At 41.3% G+C, this 23,726-nt stretch overlaps 1 protein-coding gene across 44 annotated transcripts in view; it reads right to left on the bottom strand.

The window, feature by feature from the left end:
* Nucleotides 1–4,027: 4,027 nt before the first annotated feature.
* The window catches only part of Rbfox1 (RNA binding fox-1 homolog 1), a 2,075,913-nt gene continuing 2,056,214 nt past the window's right edge, over nucleotides 4,028–23,726 (bottom strand). For 16 of the 44 annotated variants that reach the window (XM_076937363.1, XM_076937354.1, XM_076937356.1 and 13 more), the window contains 3 exons: nucleotides 22,797–22,849; nucleotides 8,534–8,609; nucleotides 6,868–8,152 (listed from right to left, as the gene is read on the bottom strand). In XM_076937363.1, coding sequence (XP_076793478.1) covers nucleotides 8,005–8,152; nucleotides 8,534–8,609; nucleotides 22,797–22,849 — 277 coding nt within the window. In that variant the 3' untranslated portion in view covers nucleotides 6,868–8,004. The other 28 variants (XM_076937364.1, XM_076937361.1, XM_076937362.1 and 25 more) reach the window with 3 other exon arrangements.

Genomic DNA, 23,726 nt, shown 5'->3' with positions numbered 1-23,726 from the left:
CCTCTGGTTGGACACACGTGCACTTGCGGCCATTGTGCTGACTCTCCAGGTCACAGGTAAGGAAGGTAGGCAGTACACAGCATAGGAGGCAAGACTGGGGTCTCAGAGGAAGCCCTTCTAAAGGGCTTAGTGTGGCACCTGTTACTGATCAAATGCAAACTTCCGATCCCGAAACCATAACAATCAGGAAGGAGAAGGGACAGTTTTGTCTGTGTCTTGAAGGGCTCCATTGTGGGTTGGGTGACAAGATGGTCCCTAGTCCAGTGTTAACCATCAGCTGGAATCTTGAGAAGTTCATATGCCCACAATGAGATTTTCATACTCTTTAGAAAAGATTTGGAGAATTTTTATATATGTGTCCCAAATACTTCTGCCTGTGCATGTGGATCCTTCTACAGGAATGGGAAATAAAAGAGGCACTCAGCAACCCAGCCTCTGAAAATGTGTCCTCTCTTCTGCTGTGGGGACGTTTGCTTTCAGATTCAGTTTTTATTTCTTTACTGATGAAAGTAAGCAGGGCTGTGGAGAGGAAGGTTGAAAGCACAATTCCTATGTAGGTACACATGCTTGTGTTCATATGCCCACACAGTTCCCACACACATGCACGTGAGAGTACAGTACCCATGTTCTTCAGTCTGGGCGGCAAAAATGTGGATCATAGGCTCAATCCCTATGGCTCCTGGAAGATGGTACTGTCTATACAGTGATGGTTCTTTGCTGTGGAAGTACTGCTAGCCAAGTGGTCTAAGAGTAGAGAGAAAGTGTACAAGCTTCCTGCTGGAATGACACTGTCCTAGTATGGCAGGGTGTTTGCTTGTGTGCCAGACTGTGTATATATATGTGTGGGTCATGAAGTGCTCATCCACAGTACTGACTTTTTACAAAGGCTCCTTCCCAGGAAGTAGACAGGATTTGCATGACAGGGTATCTCACTAAACCTCGATCTCACCAATTCAGCAAGACTAACTGGCCAGTGAGCCTTGGAAATCCTCCTATCTCTAACTTCTCAGTGCTAGGATTACAGATGGGTACCACCACACCCATCTTTCTATGTGGGTGGTAGGGTTCCGAACTCAGGTCCCCAGGCTTGCACAGTAAGCACTTTACTAATTCAGCTGTCCTTCCTGTCTTCAGAATTCAATGCTATTAAGATGACGTTTGATACAGAAAGAGGATAGGAAACCAAAAATGTTCAGCAGACATTCAGGATAAAAAAGAAATCTTGCTTCTCAAGTTCTGGTTGGCCAGATGGAAACATTTCCCATCACTGGCTCTTTGATCTTACATTAACAAACCCTCTTTGCACCTCTGCTCTTTTACCTGTCTGTGATATTAGCCTATCATTCTTGAAGTGTTGCTGCAAGCACAGGAATTTGAATAGGAGTGGCCCTCATAGACCTATGTGTTTGAATGCTTGATCCACGGGAACTGTTAGGAGGTGTGGCTTTGTTGGAATAGGTGTGGCCTTGTTGGAGGTGGGCTTTGAGGTCTCATATGCTCAAACTAGGCCTAGTGTGACAGTCTCTTTCTGCAGCCTGTGGCTCAAAATGTAGAACTCTCAGCTCCTTCTCCAGTACCATGTCTGGTATCATGCTGCTATGTTTCCTGCCATTATAATAATGAACTGAATCTCCAAAACTGTAAACCAGCTTCAGTGAAATGGTTTCCTTTATAAGAGTTGTTGTAGTCCTGGTGTCTCTCCACAGTACTAGAAATCCTAAGGCACATGTTATAGAAATGATTGTGCAGTGTGTGTTGAAGGGAGAGAGAGGAGAAAGAAAGGGAGAGAGAAAGAGAACAGGTGCCCAGAGAAGCTTTGAATTCCTCTGGAGCTGGAATCATAGGTGTTGGGGGCCGACTTTTAGCAGAAAGCGGCTATCAGCTTTGCAGCCATCTTGAGCCATATACCCTGACATGAGATTTAAATTACAATAGCCTACAACAGCTGAGAACACTCAGATAATCTTGGTTTAGATACCTTGAGATTAAAGGTGTGTGAGATTAAAGGTGTGTGACTTAAGAGTATGACTTAGAAGTATAGAGATCAGAGTTAGAGACAAGACCTAAGGGCATGATTAAAGGTGTAACTTAGAGGCGTGGCTTAGAAGTGAGACATATAAAAGGCAGAGACAGAACAGATCAGAATTGAGACGATAGAAGACAGAACCAGAGATCAGAGAATATAGACGGAGATCAGAGACTATAGAGGGATCATCAGAGACGAATCTCAGACATTAGGTAGAATCTGCCGTCACCCTCGCTCTTGCTGAACCCCCGACCTGAAGACCGGAGCGGCAGCTTGGGCCGGGATACAGTGGCCGCCCAAACGTGGGTCGGCCCGGGCCTCAACATTTTGCTCAGGCCGAGACTTTTTTGGGCACCCCAACGTGGGACTAGTGCGGTCCCCAACATTATTTTGGCGCCCAACGTGCTACCCAATGGGAGAGCTGGGAACAGGGACAGGTCCCTGGGAGGATGCTTGCACTCTTCATGATGGAGCCTAATGTTCAAATTCCATGGAGCTAATGGGTTTGTGCTTTTGGTAACTGGACCAGACAGGTGAAAAGCCTGTGGCATAGGGCTATGGTCTAGTTTTTCTTGGCATCTTCTTAACCCTTGCATGTTTTCAGATTGACAGGATTGTTAAGATTAAGATAATTACACAAAGTGGCATTAAGATATTCATAAGTAACTACATGGGGTAGATTGTTCAAGCATGAAAGATTAATTCTTTAAAAATTAATTTAATAGAGCTGAGGCTCGGTGGTTAAGAATGTATACTGCTCTTCTAGTGGATATGAGTTACATTTCCAGCACCCACATCACGTGACTCTTAAATTCCTGTAGTTCCAAAACATCTGAGCTCAAATGTAATGAGTAGTGCTTGGAAGGGCTGTACTCATCCTGAAACATGAAACATCTCCCCTCCATTGCAGGATATTAAGAAGCTCAGGCTGAGCCTGGTGGTCATATGAATGTAGTCTGTATACAGTCACTTTCAAGTTAATGATGGGGACCCAATCTGAGAAGGGCATCATTAGACAATTTTGTCTTTGAAACATCACAAAGTACATTTACACAAACCATGAAAACCTTGGTGGTAAAACCTCAGGGACCATTCCATAGATCATAGATGTAGCATGTAACTGCAAACTAACTCTAACTCTCTCTCTCTCTCTCTCTCTCTCTCTCTCTCTCTCTCTCTCTCTCACACACACACACACACACACACACTCACTCACTTTAATTTAAAAATTAATTCATTTTACAGATAGGATTTCACAATGTAGCCCAGGCTGACTTTGAACATAAGGACAGTCATCCTGAGGTTGAGATTGCAGGTATGAGCTACTGTGCTCAATTTCTGGGGGACTTCTTCAATTTTTCACATTTTGTATGTGTAAATGTACATGTATGTCACAGTGCAAGTATAGAGTTCAGAGGACAACTTATGACAGTCAGTTTGCCTTCTCTTGTGTGGGCTCTAGGGGTTGAACTAAGGTCTTTTCACTTGGCCATAGACACCTTTGCTTTACCTCTGTAGGTTCTGAGGTGATTCCTAAATGATTAGCTTTAATAAGAAACACAAAAGACAAAGCACACTGCCTGACCCGTCCTAAGCATCTAGTAGTATGAGCTGTCAGGTTTCCCCACAAATGGCCCAGCTAGTCTCATTGCTTGTATTTGAAGTGTACAGTGTGCCAATACTGAGGTTAAATTATAGACTGTATCATGCAGAAAAACAGCAAAAGTGAACTATATTTTAGACATCCCTTTATGAGTCTATTGAGTATGGAAAAGGAAAAAAGAAAAGAGATATGACCCAGAGGAACAAGTGGCTACAGTAGCATCTGGTCTACCTTGACCACTGTTTATTTTGGTGGTACCCACCCTGGGCCTCTCATGGGCACAAGGATACAGGTGTGTGTGTGTGTGTGTGTGTGTGTGTGTGTGTGTGTGTGTGTGTAAAATAAACCCCATAAAGAAATCCACAGAGGCAGAAGAACTCAGAACACCAACTTACAGGTACCTTTTCAGACTAAGCTTTTATTTTTTGATATTACAAACCAGTTTTCTTTATTCACAAACCACTGTAAGTGATATAAACACTAATTTCTAAAGACAGATATACACATTTTTCTGGGTTTGCAGATTGAGTGATGTGTGTTAAGAAGTCACTATATGCCACATTAATCTTTTTTCCATAATTCATAATAGCAATAGTTATTTAGATAAATGAAAACATTCCAAATAAATACTGTTGTTTTAAAAAATCCAAAATGTTTGTTTACACCTCTGACATGACAATTTAAAACGACTTATCGGCAGCTCAGCAGAGTGCCTAGACAAAAGGTTCTGCGACATCGGTTGGCACCCACTTGCTCTAAATGATTTTTATTAAAACTACATACGGTCGTGGGGGAAAGTACAGTTCATTGATGGAAATCAAAACCGCAAATGAGTTTTACTTTAGCCAGCACAGTAAGAATTCCATGTTTGTGATTTCATACACAATGCAAGTTCTGGGCTTGGAAAGCTGGGGTGACTGGGAGGAGTCTGTTGATCTTTTTGCAGCCCCCATTTTTTTTACTATCTTGACCCCATCTGGAGTCGAATGCTACAGCATCATGATAAATTGTTGTCTTGGATAACATCAACCAGGTGCACACTGTAGCAGGCCAGGGGAGTGGGAACGTGATGTTGGCAAACCGTCCCCTTCTGGCCACGTCTCTCCCTACTCAAAGGGGTCTGGTGAAAGAAGACCAGTTCCTAGATTTTTCTCTTCTCACCAGCTCAGCAGCTTCTCTCCCTTCCCCTCCTCGCCCTTTGCTTTTCTTTTTCTCCCAAACCATGATCATCTGTCTTAGATATCGAAGCTACAAAAACTTTGTTTTCAAATCTCATGAAACTTTATTGATGGTTTAATATCCAACCGATCTTACGGGCATGCACGTAGGATGACGAGGAAAAGCTGAATCACAAACACTTTTTTTTTGTTGTTTTTTGCTTTTTAAAGTTTTGTTTGGTTTTGATTTTAAAGCAGAGTTGTTACAGCAGATTGGCAGGTTCACAGCGTGAGTTGATAACTTACTAAAGTGCGCACCGTGGGGCCGGCACTGCACACACAGGCGGTAACTACTCAGGGAACAGCTTGCTGATATTTTAGAATTTAAATACAAAAACAGGAAGACCCATGACAGATACCCCAACTTAGGTTAACTTGTAAACAGGACAACATGGGGGAATTCAAACAGAAGAAAACCACAAGCTGCAATTTTTCGGCTGTGTTGCTCTGGCCCTGCTCCGAGAAAGGATGGGGCAGACACTGTTCTTTGGGGGGAGGAAGGGCATGGTTCTAGTTTTTTGTTTTGTTTTTTTGACTTGTGTTCACTTCCTTCTGACAATTGTCTTGGGCCTTGGCAATAGAAGTAAAGACACCAGTTTAAGATAACCCTGGGGCACTGGGGAGAGGGAAGGGCAGGCTCTCACAGACTGAAAAATTGCAAGTTGCTCACAGCGCAGTCATGTTTTCAAAAAGTATCAAGCTGATGAAAATACCGTGATTATCTCTATTCAATGATTGCGATACTTGTAAAATGCGACTATAAATCCAGATATGATTATCATGTAATTCCATAAAAATTATACGTCTGTCTCTAACAGTTAATCTACTAAGCTAAAACTGAAGCCTCAGAGACTGTTTCTAGAACATAACTCCACTGCACAGATGTAAATTTTATACATATTTTTAACTGGTACAAAGAATTTAAGTTTTTATTACTTTCTTTTTTGGAAAAAAAGAAAAAAATAGAAACAGTGCTTTTTTTTTTAATCACCTTTTTATTAATGTTAATTTTTTCCCTCCCATAATATAAAAGTCAGCAGTGATATCAATAATTTCTCATACTGGAAGAAATATAAAAAGAATGCTTATTGATGGCCTAACTAGTAGCCTTTGCTTAAATAACTAGTGGGTAGGTAAGAAGCTGAGTACTGCAGGTGGAATGATAAGAGGATGGACTGGCCGACACAGCTTCCTTCGACTGCAATCTCCGTGCTATAAGAAGCAGATTCTTAACACAGCCTTTGGCTTGACTTTGCCAGGAGTAACTTAGAACCATAGATTTATGATAGTTGGTGCAGTGGGTCATTTAGATTCATCAGTTACTATATATATGTATTTATATATATATATATATATTTTCTTTTTTTTTTCCTTTCAGCCAAACCCCAGTCCCAAACCCCTAAGCCCCTCCCGGCCTCCCCTTTCACAGAATAAAATAATATAGATGCAGAAAGAATGACTTGCCACTTACAGTCTTCCCAAACAGCTTAACCCCAGTAGCTTCATGTTCGGCATATATAATTCATTTACATAATATAGTACTCTGGATATGGCCCTAAATCAGTTTTTATTCATATCTAGCCTCTCTCTAGATCAACCACAAAAACTCCTACAGCCAGCAACTGAACTACAAAAACCTTCAGAAACCAAAGACCCACAATATTAAAATACACAGAACAAAATATCTGAGGTATAAGATAAAAAATGTAATTTTTCCTCTTTTTTTTTGATTTTTTTTTTTTTTAGTTGTTTCTTTGAGTTGCTAATGTGATGTCCTACTGCATGTGACGCAACACTCAGGCCTCGGAAAGCTTCCTCTCTCCCCACATTGGAAGGTTGGTTTGTTTGTTTGTTTTTTTGTTGTCTGTTTGTTTGTTTAATGGTTTTATCATTTAATATGGAGCAAAACGGTTGTATCCCCCTCGGTATATACTAGCCTGCAATGAAGAAAGAACGAGACCCACATCATCAGCATGGCTCCTAGTCTTGGCATCGGTCAAGGGCGCAAAAGCATTCTGAAACAAAGCAATTTGAGGGGTGTGTATTTTTACATGTTGCCTTTTGTAACATGTGGATCATCAAAAAGACTAATGTAAAAAAAAAAATAGACACTCAAAACCAACCAAAATAGAGGGCACCCCCCCTTCCCCATCCCAAGACCTGGTCAGAAAGTTAATGGCGGTCATTCCTGACCTCCTCCAGCAACTCCTTATGAAAAAAAATATATAATCCCAGGAAATTGAATTGGATGTGCTGGTCCTACCTACCAGCTATGAGGCCTCCAGTTTACAAATGGGAAAGTGGATGGCTAGGAACCAGCTTGTTTTACTAGTTTGTTTCTTAGATGAATGGATTTCTACTGGGAGAAGCTCTATGAATATTCAAAGCTGGTTCTAGACAATGCATTGTATGTAGAGGTTCAGGATTCTTTTCCCCTCCTTTCTTCAGGTGGGCTAGGTGTTGAATCAGGGTTGTTGGATGTCACGTTTTAATAAGAATATAAGCCTGCTTCTAGGTTTGGCTAGGCAACCTACGAATTCTGATGCTGCAGTGGGGGTGAGACGGGTCACTGCTGGGTGTGATTAAGCTTGTGTAGAACAGTAGGTTCTTCTATGCCTGCTTGGGTTTCTATGACCCAGGGTCCAGGGAACTGTCTAGCCATAGTTTCTTATGGCTATGAGGTGACACTTAAGCATTTCTCTGTGCTGCGATTATTGGCAATTCCAATGAATGCCCGTGGGACTGAGTTTTAGGGAGAGGACTAAGATTCTCAACTCAAGCAGAAGACTGCATGCCAAGGCGCTGTATTGATCGCATGTGCTCCACGCGATGGACATGTCTTACTGGACTCAAGAGTGTTAGTGCATAGAAGTTTGAACAAGTACAGGCAAATTCACCCTACCCTTGCCCCCCAATTTTGCCCTCCCCCTTTCCCTTCCCAAAACAAACAAAACAAAACAAAACAAATCCCAAATTTCCCACCCTCCTAGAAGAAGAAGAAGAAAAAAAAAAAAAAAAAAAAAAAAAAACAAAAAAAAAAACCAAAACAAAAAAACAAAACCAATAAAACAAAACAAAAGAACCAAGACAACCCCCAAAGCCAGCTGATTCCTTAATTTCTTATGTACTAGGCACACACACAAAGTGTGCCCCTCTGTCTACTTTCTCTCCTGGGCGACTATGACTTTAAACATGAATTGTAAAAGGGGAGGAGAGGCAGGCAGATGCTCAGCTGCCTGACAGCAGAGGCCTGGAAGTCTGCAGCTTAGCTCCTCTGAAGTCTGTGCTGGGGCTGGAACCTTGGGGCTATGTGAATGAGCAGAGCGGCAAGGGAGGGAAGGGAAAAAAAAAGAAAAAAAAGTTCTGCATTGACACTGCATTCCGTTAGTGATGGATTTAATTATCAAAATGACTAATTATTCCATTAAGGTAAGTGCTCGCTAGGTGAGACTTGCAAAATTAGAAATATAATAACTTACATGCACTACATTGCCAAGAAATTAAGACATTTATCAAGTTTACTGGGAGGATTAATGTGGCATTTTAGCTGCTGTTAGCACAAGAGACAAATTCAATTAAGGGAAAGTGAGAGGACTTCAACCATCAGCCCATCCTGAGGCCCCAGCTGGGGTGGGGGGCAGGGAAGACAGCAGGAGGAGCAGAGGACAAGGAGGAGCTGCTACTCACCATGGCACCAACGCCGTAGGTGGGGGCTGGAGCAAGTGTGTGGTGGTAGGGGTCGGCAGCATAAACTCGTCCGTAACTGCAAAGGGAAGAAGAGGTGAGATTGGTCTGTGATGTACACTAAAGTGTGATGATGTACCATGATTACACTGTGATAAAGCCAGCAATGAGAGACAGAGAACCAAGACAGCATAGAGGGGTCGTCCTCATCCTAAAACATGAAACAACTCTCTCCACTGCAGGATGGGAAGAAGCTCAGACTGAGTGTGGTGGTCTATTTAACACAGCTGGTCATATGAATATATTCCGTATACAGTCATGTTCAAGTTAATGATGGGGACCTGTTCTGAGAAGGGCATCATCATACAGCTTTGTCTTTGAAATGCCACAAAGTACATTTACACAAACCATGAAAACCTTGGTGGTCAAAAGTCTCCAGGGACCATTCCATAGATGTGGCATATAACTATAAATACACACACACACACACACACACACACACACACACACACACTCACACATACACATTCTACTGTGATGTTGCTACTGAGGCAGGCAGGAAGCAAACAGTAGAGAGATTAGGCCTGAGAATCCCAGTGTCCCAAACAGAATTTAGTGCTCAAGAACACATGAGCTAGATGTCTTTTCATCTGATTTGATTGTCACCAAGCAAATGAGATCAGGGACATTAGAAAGGGTTCAGTGATTTGTCTGGGCAGCTCTTGCCCAATACTTCAGATTGAAAGAAGCTGCTATACGTAGATGCGACAGTGTGAAGGGTCTGTGGGGCCCCTGGGTTACTCTCAGAAATCGTAGTTTGGTTTGGTTTTGATCTTAGTATCCTAGAATTTCATCCACTTTTGGGATAGTTCTTAACATAGGGACATTTGGAGCAGGAATGCCTTCCCAGGGTGATGTGCACACTTGCTCTGTAATATCACGTCCTCACTTGTTTGACATCCGTCCCCACACACCTTTCTGGAGATGATTTGAACAGTGAGATTTTGATACTGATTAACGTGAGTGAAGGACATTTTAAGTTTCAGACTCCTAGTTAGACCCCGGGTAGATAAAACAACAGATGATTCTAACTTCACCAGGGACATCTTATGGGTACTCTCTAACAGTCAGACCCTTCCTGCATCTTCCAAGAACATTACCCAGTCCACTCTCCAGCACTCTGCCAGGGCTCCAGGATCCTCTGCAGCATTGCTGCAATGAAACCTTCTATTCAGATGCGCACTTCTCTTCAAAGCTAACAAGTTGTCAGCTCACGTTCCCCTCTCCTTCATTTAATACCTTTGTTCATTAAAAATAAAAATTTCATCAGAGAGCCCAGCTGCTATAAGGAGTAGCAGATGCAAGGTCAAGGCAGGAGTGTGGGCTAATGTGAGAATGGCATGTGGTTTGATTTTATTGATTTATATTGCTTCTTAATATTTCACCTGGCAAATCTGGTTACATTAACAGAAGACTTGAAAAAGTATCCTAGGGCATAGATATGTTCAGCAGTATCCCACAGAGTTCTGAAAAGTAAGTGTGAAGATGGACCTTTAGGACAATTTGTTTTTCATTTTGAGAATAGTTTGACTGTGGCAACAGTTTCCACTTTGGGTTGGGGAGAGAGCTGAATTGGTCAAGTGCTTGTTTTACAAACATGAGGACCTGAGTTTGAGTTCCCAAACTCATATTTTCAAAAATGCAAAGTATGCTGACACTGGAAAAGTAGAGGCCAGTGAGTCCCTAAGACTTAGTGCTTAGCCAACTGGTATTACTTGACAAGTTCTGGAGCCAGTGAGAAATCATAAAAAATACAAACAAACAAACAAACAAAACCCCTCAGTAACAAAACAACAACAACAACATCAACAAAGGTGTGTAATGTCCTGAGGGATGACAGTGGAGACTACCCTCTGGCCTCCACACATAGGCACATATGTGCCTATGTACCTGCACCTAAGAGTCCACTTTTCCTGAGATATGGATGAGTTGAATGAAAGCATGACTCCATCTTCCAGTCTGTTCTTATCATTTTGGGGCTTTAATATTGGACATAGCTTCAACCTTTGCAGAAATCCCAAGGTAATAGTTTGACTAACACTGTCTTTTAAGGCTAAAGAAAATAGAGCAGCTTCAAACTATTCCTCCCAAATGAGAAGGCTCCGGTTCTCTTCAGGGTGACCTCTACCTTCAGAATACCATGGTTTTATGATGATTAATAAATTTCATTTCCACTGAGGAAAAGGGACCATGTCAGCTCTAGCTGAGAGCAAGGAAGCTTCTTTTCAAATGCTAATTTCTCAACACGCCCTTGTGTGACAGGGCAGTTTAGACACAAGGTTATTAGGGGAGATGGGGACTTGAGCAGTACTTCTTCGGCAGACGTGCCAGGCACATAGACACCCCATTGTCCTCAGAGGGAACAAAGAGCAGCAGCTCCCAGGGACCTCCACAGAGTGAGGGCACCATGGCTTCGGATCTAATCTGGGATGCGATTAGCTTTGACACTGCCATTTCTGGTAAAACTGGACAAGACATAATCAGACTATGAGACTTTCCTGGCCCCAATTCCAACAAACCAGCAATCTTGAAAAATATGAAGCGTGCTCACTGGAGTCCACATACTGTATCACTACAGAAGACAGCAACCAGTGCTACACCAGATCAAACTCAGCAACCGTCACCTAACTCAAATCCATTCAAATTGAAAGCCATTTATAGTTCTAAGAGCCATGTAATCCATCCATCCACTCTTTGATTTAAATTCATCCATCCATTTCTCTATTGAATTAAACATAAATCTGTATAAATTGTATCTCATCATTATTCTGCTTAAAACCTTCCACTGTTTTTTTCATGGATTCTAGAATCATAGCCTCTATTCATCCAGGCTTGTCTACCCTTAGTGTCACATGGCATATATCTGATAATTTCTTTTATTTTTCTATACAGATATTCACTTTTCCCCCTCATGGTAAGAAAGACTGTATCTACTCTATAGACATGGACCACTTGAATGAAACCGTAGAGAAGAGGAGAGAACCAGGATTCTAAAGATACTGGAACCCATAGTATAATTTTTTTCATAATTTCAAAAATTATGTACATATATGTATATATTTTTTAAATTACATATACATATAGTGTGTGTGTTTACTTTTTTCACCTTTCGCACTATTGTCTTAAGTCCAAGGTCTCTCATTGAACTATCCTAGCTTGGCTGGCTGACCAATGAACTCTAGGAATCTGTCTGTATTGACTCCTGAATCCCCCTATATGGAGGTTACAGACACATGTGACCATGCTTAATATTTTACACTTGGGATTCAAACTCGGGTTCTCATTCTTACAGAGAAAGCACTCTTTCCCACTCAGCTACTTCCTCAGGACCATGCTACATATTCTACCAGTAGAAATATTCCTTAGGATATACTTGCTAACCATTCCCCGTAGTCATTGACTGACACGCAAAACCCTTCAAGATACCACTGAAACCATCTGGGGACTCTTCAAATAGAATGTGGAACTTTGTACCCCTGGACACTAGACAAATAGCCACAAAGTCTAAATCTCACAGACAATGGGAGCCTCCTTTGTTGGCTACTTCATCATGGTTCCCAGCCAGGAAGCCTCAAGTTAAAACAGGGAGGCAACATGATGCTCTCCCCAGGGAGAACACCAAGAACTTCCATATCTAAGTTCTGTCTTCACATTGTCCTTGTTCCTCTACATCAGACAAGACTCCTCTCTTTCTCAGATCCACAGCATTCCCACTCCAAAACAGTGTTGCTTCTGTCTGAGCTCTCCCACATTCACATGGGAAATGCATGAAAACAAACCTGATGCATTTGAAAACCATCCACAGAGAAGGGAGAACAGTAAGTTGCTAGGCTTCTCATATGGAGTCTCACAAGCTGCCCTCCCCCTACTGCCCGAGCCTTTGATTTCAGAAGCAACAGAAAGGGTCTAGTCTAATATGCTCACAGGTACTTCTAGCAATCAAATTACAACTCCGGTGGCATCAAGATCTACCTAATTTATAAATCTCAGCTGTAGCTTCAATTACTATAGTTGAACTCATCGTTACATTGCAGTGAAGTAAGTCAATGATTCTTCTATCTGTTGCATGGGAAACAAGAATCTATATTTTTATTTGTATACATATGTATGTGCAGTGTGTGTGTATGCATGTGTGTTTGTACCTGTGTCCTGATGTATGTAAGTAGCAGATGTTGATATTGGGTGTACATGTGAGGCTAGAGGTTAATGCTGGGTGTCTCTCCTTTGTTGTCCAACTGATTTTTACTGAGGCAGGGTCTCTTGCTGACACTGGGAGCTTGCAAATTTGGCTAGTCTAGCTGGCCAACTCGCTTGAGTCTGGCTGGCACACTACCTGGCTTCTATGTGAGTGCCGAGAATTCTATCTGGCATCCCCTTCCTTGCATGGTAAGGGCTTTATCCATTGAGCCATCTTTCCAGCCCCGAAAAACATTTTAAAAAAATGTTTTGTGAATCCTACTGAGACATAGAAATAGAACTTATTATTACTGTCTCCGAAAATCTAGTTAGGACAAGTTGGGTGCTAATGAAATCTGATGTGCCTGTGTGAGCAGCCCAAGCAAAGTTCTAACAGTGTCACAGTTTTCTGCTAAGTAAGTGCAATATAATTAATTTCACTCCCTTTCAATTAAGAGCCTTATACTATCTCTTTAGCATCACCTTTCCACTCTTCTAGTCTCAGAAACAGCTGGAAGAATCTCTATGGGGCAGAAAGGTGGATAAATTCTATGGCGCCGTCGGATGGAGTTTATAAGGTAGTGTGGCCTTTCTAGCCAGTCCAACTGTGTCAGAGAAGTGACTGACTTGTGTCCCTCCTGCAAGAATAGTTGTGGAGGGTACTTTCACATTGCCATGCTTTATTAGGATAGTGAGTGACCCCCAGTCTGTAGAGTGCTTTAGGTACTATTGTGTGCATTTTCTTTATAGCTGAAATATTAGCCTGTAGGTATTTAGAAAAATGAATCTAGGCTAAGCACATACATATTGAGAAGGTATGAAGGCTCAGTGGTTCTGATGCCCTTCTATGTGGGGAGCTCTCGGGGATAGACAGAGGATCTTCTCTTTCACATTCTTATGGAGAGCTGACAGAGGTCTGAGTCTTAACATGCTGATTGGCCCATCCCAGTGTCCACTCTTAGTAAGACTCTCTGAGCTAGTGAGGAGGGAGGAGGCGCAGACTTAAGTTGCACACAGACTTTTTATTCTACTCAGATAGTCTTCCTGTTATATCACTCTCATCTGATGAATTCTGAGAACTTTGGAAAATGAAGATAATAAAGATTCAAAAGGAAAATCGTTGGGTTTCTTCGCTACTGGCAGAGTGTACTGTTGAGATGTAATTTTCCCTTATCCAGAGGAGAGTGCATTATGAGCACACAGGACCCTGACCAAGTCAGTGTTGGGCCACGCCCTCTGTGCTTCCCAGAGACTGGAAGAGGGAAAGCGGTTCTAGTCCCTTGAGGAGAAGGAAGAGCACACAAAGGCACATGGCCTTTGGGCTCTTCTATTCCCTAGAGCTAGTGTTATTCATCCTTCACCCAGCCAGCATTTGTTCATTTCTCAGAATATGAGTTAAAAGCATTATATCCTTCAACTCAACCAGCTACTGCTTCTCACTTATAAATAGAGACAGGCTAGCAAGCAAGCAAACTAACAATGAAAAAACCCACCACCTGCCAGAGTTGAACTTATGGACTTTAACATGGGGATATTTGATCAAAAAAATCTTTGTAATTTTGTGGATACAGACTCTCCTATATCCCATGGGTGTTGTCTGAGCTCAGAATGGGGAAAACTTCTCTCTCCAAAGACTCAAGAAATATTGCTCAAACTATGTGAGGCTTCTGCTGAAGACCTTTCTCATTCCTTGACTGGAGTGTGCTGACTTATTTCTGAAACATGTGGAAATTCTCTTTTTTCCATGCAAGTAAATATCTAACAGGCAACCCAGGAGGTTCAGGACAACAAAAAATTTTCCCAGGCAATTACTGGGTTCCACCATTTTCTCACTTTTAGGCTAAGGATGAAACAACATGCTCCATTTGGAGAAGGTTTTGAGTTATGTGTTTACTTTCATGTGTCTTTGACACAATGCTGGGCATCCACAGCTTAAAAGAAAGAAGTACTAGCTAGTTCCTACCTTGAGTTCAGTGCATTAACTATTTTTTTCGTGGTACCCAGAAAGCAGGGAGGAGTGTGCTTATGCTATCTGGGTCCCTAGTCTATGGGGAAGATGCTTTGTACATTTAGGGTAGGCCTCCACCCCTTCGATAATCCTCTGAGGAAGTACCTTGAGGAAGTAGAAGTGTGCCTTTTAATCTTTTATGTGCTTTTCAACCTGGTTGACAGTGAAGACAAACCATCTAAGGTCATAGTACCCTAGCAGATATTTGGGACAGACCTTCTAGGAACAATGGTTCCTATCCAGACACCAACAGGCCTGTAGCATCCTTATAGGAAGGTTTGACTTCTTGCACCACAGACCCCACATTCTGATTTTCTACAATAGGATAAAGACCCATTGAAAAATAGTAAGATAAAAATTCCTTATATGTATTTAAATGAATTCAGAGGGCATCAATTAATCCTGGGAATGTTCCTATTCACTCTCTTGTGGAGTGACCAACTAGAGTCTGAGTATCAGGTCTTGAATTCTCCTCAATAATAGTGTGAACATTTGCAAATACTATTTCTGAATCATGGATCCAGCACAACCCTTTATTTTTCCCCAAAGCTTTAGATTAGGATAACCAATCCAGACTCAAAACTCAAAACATCTAGAAGTCAGCTCCTGATGCATCAAAAGCTCTAATGTACAAGTAAAGATGGAAGGCAGCTGCATTCATCTCCACAAGGCTCTGGTCTTTCAGATTTGAGTCCTCACACACTTCAGCTTGCCTTTAGAAATCAGCTTCAAGAATCACTGAGCACATATTCAATCTTCTGATCTTCCCAGTTGCCCCAGAAGTGAGACCGAATGCATCCTCTGAGCTCTGAAGCATCAGTGGAAATCTCACAGAATTTTCCTTTCAAAAAATTTTTTTGCACACAACTTTGTGATGAACATAAATGTTCACACAAATCTAATATCTACAGAATGTATGAAAGTTGGATTCCATATTTCTGTCAAATCAGAGAGAATCAGTTTTCCTGTCCTCTCAAAGCAGTTTTAATACCTTACATTAGTCTGAACCTCAGTGGGGCAGGTGTAAAACCAACCAACCAACCAACCAACCAACCAACCAACCAATCAACCATAAACACCCTTGATTCTAGATTTACCAAGCAGAACAGCAGCCAGCCACTTAGGAAGACACAATAAGTCCCTCTTTGGGCCTTTCATTAGGTTAGTCTAGATGAATGCTTCATCTGATACAAGAGGCATAGTCACACTCAAGACAACCTCTTAGAAACCCTCTTTCTCTTTGTCTTAACGTCGTTGTTAAAAATCCAGTAGGAATTTCCCATCATGCTTTGAAATCACTGTGGTATCCCAGTGGCGGCATAAAACACACAATCATAAAACCACTTGTGTCCTTCATCAGCTCTGTGACCTGGTAATCCTGCAGAGAAGTAGAGGGGAGCAGTAGCTAAGGCTCCTTGAGGATGCCCATCCCTCTGCTACCTGCTACATAAAGTCAGGGATCCTGACAGTACAGGACTTACATGTTTAGTGAGGATGAGATGAGACTGATGGGTCACTAGCTTGTGAGATATCAAACAGGCATCAGTTAGTGGCTGAGAATGCTGTAAAGGATGCCCTCTGCCTGTTGGATGTAGGATGGGGGTACATATACAAGACCCACCCTGGTTTGAGCTGACCACTGGGGTTTGAGATAGTCCTCTCTTTTATGCTTATGCAAGCAGATTGGAGGTTTCCAGAAGTAACAGGCATAGTGAGAAAGATGTAGATTCTGGGATTTGAACCTCACGTTATTTTCTTCTTTCTACTCTAACAACAATAACAACAATAACAACAACAACCACACACACAGTCACACACGCAATGCTTTACTTGAAAACACATTAAAGCATAAAGTTAGGGGCACAGTTTTCATGAATTGTGCATTTCTCTAGGATAATCCAGTTTCAAATATGAGCCCCATATATTGTTTAAAATTCTGTCATAGTCACAGTTGGAAATACAGTTTTGTTTTTATTTATCTCAACACATTTAAACTACAATAATTTTTTTATAATTATTAATGGAATGGCTTGTACAATAATCAATACTTACATGTTTATATTAATTCCACTGCATATTTTAGACTTAGAAATATAGATGGGCCAACCATAGATCAAGGCTCAAAGTCAGGAGAGTAGAAGACCTACATCCATAAAAGATTCCAGAATTCCCCTTCCTAATGGATAGAAAAGACTTCCTAGGTGTGTGCCTCACTCTGCTATGGAACCACCAGGGAGAATTTGCTAGAGTGTTGATCTTTAGGTTCCCCTTTTGGACCCAGGGATTTAACGCCCTGAGGGTGTGCGAGGGACTGAATGAACCCCACCGAAATCAGTCTCACAGTCTGAACTTAATAATGATACATCTTTCCTAAGGTTTCGCTGCTGTCACCTCCTGCCATTAGGCAAATTCAGAGTTATCTATATTTCCCTAATTTTTACCAGGTAAATGGATAAGACCATTTTATTTTTATGAGTACATTTTATTGTTATTGCATGCCACAAGCCTGGAACAGTGCCTCATACCCAGTAAGCTCGCAGTAAACGGGACGATTATTATTTTTACTAAGTACCTTTGCTTACATGTTCCCTCTGCACCTGCTACTTCCAGCAAAGTGCACATCACACTCCACTGGAAACAACACCAATTAACCACAAATCAGTTTTCTCCATGACAATTTTGCTGAATCGTCAGAAGATGCTGATGAGGGGAGGACAATTAGAGGGAACTTGCTGAAGGATCATTAGAGGAATGACCAATTTAGCAATTCCCTCTAAATATTATCTGAAAGCTTATTGCAGGTGTGTGCATGCATGTAGGCTCAAAGGGACTAAAGAAAGAAACAGTACACATACCTAGCCTGGTGCCCTGGATGTGCCAAATATTACTTCTTTATTTAAGAGACCTGCCTCACAGTGGATGTCTTCAATAGTTTTTATTCTTTTCATTTACCTAAGATTTTTTTTCACACACACCAACCCCAGGTTAGGTACCATAAGCCCTGGGAAGTGGGGGTAGGGGTGCTTTTCTCTGTGGGTTCTAGGCCTTGGAAAGTAGGTCTTCATGATTGTACAATGAGAACTTTATTGACTGAGACTTTAATGTGGTGTGTGTGTGTGTGTGTGTGTGTGTGTGTGTGTGTACATGCTAGTACACAGAATTCACTCAATAACAGCAAGTTACTGATGCATCCTGAATAATTCAGTAGAGCCCACAAAAGAGACAGCTGTTACAGGGGCAAATGACTTAATGTAATCTCACATACTAGGAAATAACTCTTACACCTTTCTAGAGGAAGAGAGGGGTTTAATAGTCAATATTGATTGTTATGTTGACAATCTCCTAGGAGACAAACATCTGGCACATCTTTGAGGGAGATTCAAGATTTGTTTGCTCAAGGAAGGAAGAACCACACTGAATGTGGGTGGCACCATCCCAAGGGTTAGGGTCCTAGACTCAATTAAAAGATTCATCCAATCCTCTCTGCTTCCTGACTTTAGATGCAATGTTAGCAACTTCTTCACACTCTGAGCTTTCCCCATCTTGCTGCTGTGTCTTCCCCTTCATGACTATACCCTCAAACTGTGAGCCAAAATAAAACTTTCCCTTGCCCAAATTGCTTTGGATAGGCACTTGGTCACAGCAGTAAGAAAAGTGACTACCACAGAAGTCTCACATGCTTTCTAACCCTACCACCATGTCCTGTTTATTCTCTTATGAAATTGTATTCAAACACAATCACTCCTTAAAATTCTATGGCCAAGAGTCACTGTGGGCTGTCACCACACTTTCCAGAGTCTCCGTGGTGTCTTTCTTTTCCATGTTCATTGCATATAAAGTTCTGGTCTCTATCAAGATCTCTGGCTGACTGTTAATTTAATAAGATCAATATATGAATCCTCCAATGATTATGGAAAATGTTACATGGTTTCACAGCCTCCTAATCTTAACTTGTCTGAGCTACCTCTGTGAGCTCCTGCTACCTTCCTGATAGCTTGCATACATACTTGCTCTGATATCCCTGGATATTTTGCTCTTGAAACTGCAAGCATGCCTAATTGTATAACCTTTGCACTGGTTGTATGTTCAACCAATTGAACTCTTGACTGTAAAATCTGAGGTAATGATTAGTTCCAACTGTCAACTTGCCACAACTTAGAATCTTTTGGGAGAAAAGTCTCAGATGACTGTCTTTATCAGGTGGTCCCATGGGCATTTTAGTGGGAACTGTTTTGACTGTTAATTGATATAGCATGGAGGACAGTACCATCATCTGATCAGGTGGGTCCTAGTCTACCCAGGACTGAAGCAAGCTAGAGGAAGCAAGTGTGCAACATGTATCACTTGTATCCATCATTGAGGATGGAGTCACATGACTGGATGCTTATGCTCTTGCCTTGGCATTTCTGGTGTGAAGGACTCTAGCTTAGAACCACAAGCAGATTATACCTTTCTTGTTTTTTGTTTGTTTGTTGTTTTTATCACAGCAATAGAGACAAAACACTTGGGTCATTCCTTGACTAGCTTCTTGCATCTTTTCAGTGTACACTCATCTAGAAAGCATTTATGATCATGGAAGCTAAAACTACATGGCACCTTAAAGCCCCCTTCCCCCTACAACTGCGTTTTAATTTAGAGAGTCCCAACGCTATCTTTTAAATTTATTTTTATAGCATTGTAATTGTCAGTCCGTATACATGCATGCGTGTATATGTGTGTGGGGGTGTGGGGGGGATATGCATTTGCCAGGGCAGGCATTTGGAACTCAGAAAGGCAGTTTGAGGAGATAGTTCACTCCTACCATGTAGGCCCCAAGAATCAAATTCAACTTTTCAGGTTTGATGGCAATCACCTTTATTCACTGAGCTACCACACTGGCTCCAGTCAGACTTTATATAGAAGTATATACTATGCATTTTGATGTATGTGATTTGGGGTACGATATCCACTAGAGTGGAAGTTTGTCTGTGGATGGCTTATCCTAAATTATTTAGTGCTGTGACCTCAAGACTTAGATGCATCCCCAGCACGTGACAATGGTTCCATAGCTACTATCAAACTTGAAAGAATTCCATCCATTAAGTAACTTGATTTTTCAATCTTCATTATTGCATAAGACCCACCTTGTTCTGCTAACATTACTAGTTCATCCTGAAAATGTTCTAGTGAATCACAAAGGCAGGAGGGTTTCACAGAAGGAACAATCATACTGTCACCCCTTTACATCTCTTGAAGACTCCAACCTATGGAAGATTCTTGAGATTATACATTAATCGATGGTTCAAGTGGGCTAGTAGATGCAACAGTTAGCCTTATACCCAGTTACTAAAGAGGCAATCTCTACTTGCTCCTTCTAGGGTCTGCCCCATCCAGAGGAAAACTGACTAAGTCAAATACAGAAAATTTAGAATTACTTAGTAAAAAAACATTGTTCCCCCATACACAGTCTCACAGCCAACAAATGTGAATGGGTAACTACTCTACACAGAATATAGACAAGAATCAAGACAAAGGAAGCCTGCTAGTAGGAAGCATCCCTTTGCCTTGAGGAGCCCAAAGAGCAGATCATGATCATGATCTTCCTCTTCTGATGCAGGTGATGATCATCTCACTACCACCAATCCACAACCAAACTGCCTGCTCATATCATATCTCCCACCATTTGCAGCCTTTCCCAAGAACCATCATTTACAAGTCATATATATATATATATATATATATATATATATATATATATATCTCCAGAAAGCCCTAAAAATCAAAATTTTGAGAATCTTGACTTTGTTGTTTTTTTTAATTCAATGTAGGGGATCAAACACAGAGGTTTAGTCCTACTAGGCACATTTTCTACCACCAAATTTATACTCAGCCTAGTTCACTGATGTTTTTCTCAGGAAAATAGGAATGTGCCTGTTGTTGCACTCTGGTTGTTGATAGATACTAGGATGCAAAAGGCCTGACGTCTGTGGGGCTGCTTTAGCAAGCAAGTGGGCTGTGCAGGATGTGCGTGCATTGGGATTTTGCAGTTTGCAAGGGAAAATCTCCAAGATGACATTAATTTCATTGCAGATCTGGGTTCTCATTTGGACTCTGTATGGTAAGTAGACTAGCTGCAGGTATATCTGACTGATATGAGTATCTTTTCTTTCTACATGATTCAAAACCTCCAGTTCAAATGAGACCTGATGATACATACAACACAGTATTAATATGGCCATCAGACGAACAATGACATCTCCAAATTGTGATTCATAATAATTCATTAAAATGTACTGAGCAGCTGTCCTGGAGAAGACAGGACAGGTGAGAACCAGGCTGTGCTCATGCAAGCATTATGCCTTACTTCTTTATAGAAGGTTGCATGCGAACCACTTACAAACATAACTGTTTGTCAGATCATGGGATTCGACTGATATCTACTTTGATGTTTCCAGGCTACAGTTTTTGATCCATGATGTCAAATATGGCCTGAGACACAATGTAACACACATGAAGTTTAGCAGGGAAGTTAGTGTGTCTGTATCACCAGTACATCCACAGGTAACAATCACTCATATGTTACTCCGTCATTCCTCCCAACTCCAGGCTCTTCTAACCCATCTCCTTTTCTTGCTCCACTCTGAAAACGGTCAGTTATCCCTGAGCCCCCAGGAAACTATCACTCTGTCACTCTCAGAAATGCAATTAACATCTTCCATCTTCCAATGTAAGGCATTAATGTGTTAACTGTGGCAGCACCTCTGACTGGGAGAAACCCCATACATGAGCATCAAGATGGGGAGGAGAGAGCAGTATCAGCATCATTAGCAAATGAATGTTTGTAAATGGAGTATGCAGCTACTTTAGAAAATGAGCTTGTGGGAGTAAGTCTTGAAAGGAAACCTTAACCCATTAACAATGCAGAGAATGCCTTTATAGGTGACCCCAATGCAGAGAGACCTGTTTGGCCCCACCAGGAGCATGATCCTAGCTCTGCCCTCCCTGTCATTCATTCTCTCCAAAGACTTTGAATAGGGCCTGAAACATTATTAGTAACTTGCACCTTTATTTACTACTCCATCAATTAAAAAATAACCGGTAACAGAGGTGGCCCCTATGTATATGCTTTTAAACATTTGTGGTATACTTGTCTATGGCTGTTATCAATCACTTTCCTTGGCCAAAAGCATTCTATTGGCAAGATTGTCTAGTGATTATCTGAGGTAGTTTAGGCTTTAGCCATCTCCCATCACATACAATGACAGAGAGAGAGAGAGAGAGAGAGAGAGAGAGAGAGAGAGAGAGAGAGAGAGATCATCAAGGCACTATCTAGGCACTCAAATAATTCCAAATGTAATTGTGCAGAACCACATCAAAATGAAATTACAACTATTGTTTTGATGGACATATCATGAAACTATTCTATTCACCAATGTCCCGGTTTTGAACACGAAATCAACCTTCCTTTCTCTCAGTTCTGATACTTGAGAATATGTGTTGAAGGGAAAGAAACAGAGGATCTTCAGCTAAAGGAAGGAAAATTCCCTTCTTAAAAGACAGATGTAATTACATTTTCTAATGCCACTGGCTTTGTGGATGCGGTTTCTTATGGCCACTAATATTCCATGAAGATCCCAAATAATTCCCATTTCAATCTCTCCAAACCAGATACAATATGTCAAAAAAATCACGGGAGTCACCTTGCATTCCTAAGCTCCCTTGGTCACTGTTTTACAACACGAGTACTGGTTATTCCATGAATTTTGTTGTGCATTTGTTCACCGCAAGGCTTAGTCTTTCGAACCAGGGATTATTAAAATCAGAAATACAAATATCAGAGTTAGCAAAATGCTTTGCGTATTTTCTATACAGCAGAGCCTAAGAGCTTCGGCTACACTCAAAACTACATGGTCTCCTTTTCTCTTTATAGAAACTAAACTTTCTACAGTGAATAACTGTAGCATGTGAAGAAGATAAAAAGAAGGAAAAAAAAAGGATACTGAGACTGAGGTGGGGACATCAGGAAGGAGGAATGTCTGTTACCTGCAGAGGTGTTACAAGAAATTTCATCTGTTGCAACGAAGACGAACTGATTTCTGGAAGAGAAGATAAAATTCACAATACTGCTCGCTCAGGGGGAAACGTGCTCACTGGCGATTTGTTCCATGTGCACAGGTGAAGGGTAGGGAGGGGGCTGCGTCTGCATGGGTGTGGCAGGGAAATGTGCTGATGGACCGTGGACTTGGAAAGCTTGGAAAGATCACAAAACAGGCATGCGGGACCACTTAAATGAAATCATGAGGGCATCAGGATGTGGGCGTGTACAAGCTGTTGTGCCAGGGTATTAATACTGCGTGTTACCAGAGCATGCCAGGGCGCATGGCTAAGGCCAAGCTACTTCATGTTGTGCTTACATAAGTTTTTTAAATGCTAAATATATACTACAACATTTTTTTTTAAAAAAAAAATAAAGACTATTATTAGGAAAAGAGTGTACCAGGACTAACTAGGAATATCATAACACTCCATATATTATGATATACTATTCAAAACTGTTTTTAAAAGAAAAGAAAAATACTTTCATTACAGAAGAGAGCATTAGAGAACATTATATGAAATTAGGTTGTGAATAATAATTTATCAAACTAAGGTTGTTTTAGGAAAACAAAAATCTCACCAACTAAAACAACACTCATCTTTCCAAATTATTCTTCCTTTTTGGTGGGGGGTGCTGTACACACTGTGATGAGCATATGAAAGTCAGAGGACAACGTTGTTATTATTCCTTGCCATCTGTCTTATTTGAGACAGCATCTCCTGTTGTTTCCAGCTGTGTACACCCAGCTAGTTGGCCTGTGAGCTTCCAAGGATTTTCCTGTCTCTGCCCTCTATTGCTTTGTGCTAGAAGTATAGACACACAACACTATGTCTGACTTGAAGGGTCTTTGAAGTATTTGAACTCAGGTCCTTAAA

The sequence above is a fragment of the Arvicanthis niloticus genome, chromosome 6 (assembly GCF_011762505.2).
Source record: "Arvicanthis niloticus isolate mArvNil1 chromosome 6, mArvNil1.pat.X, whole genome shotgun sequence".
NCBI classification, from domain to species: domain Eukaryota; kingdom Metazoa; phylum Chordata; class Mammalia; order Rodentia; family Muridae; genus Arvicanthis; species Arvicanthis niloticus.
The sequence above is the reverse complement of the archived record's forward strand: the minus strand, read 5'-3'. Positions and strand labels throughout refer to the sequence as shown.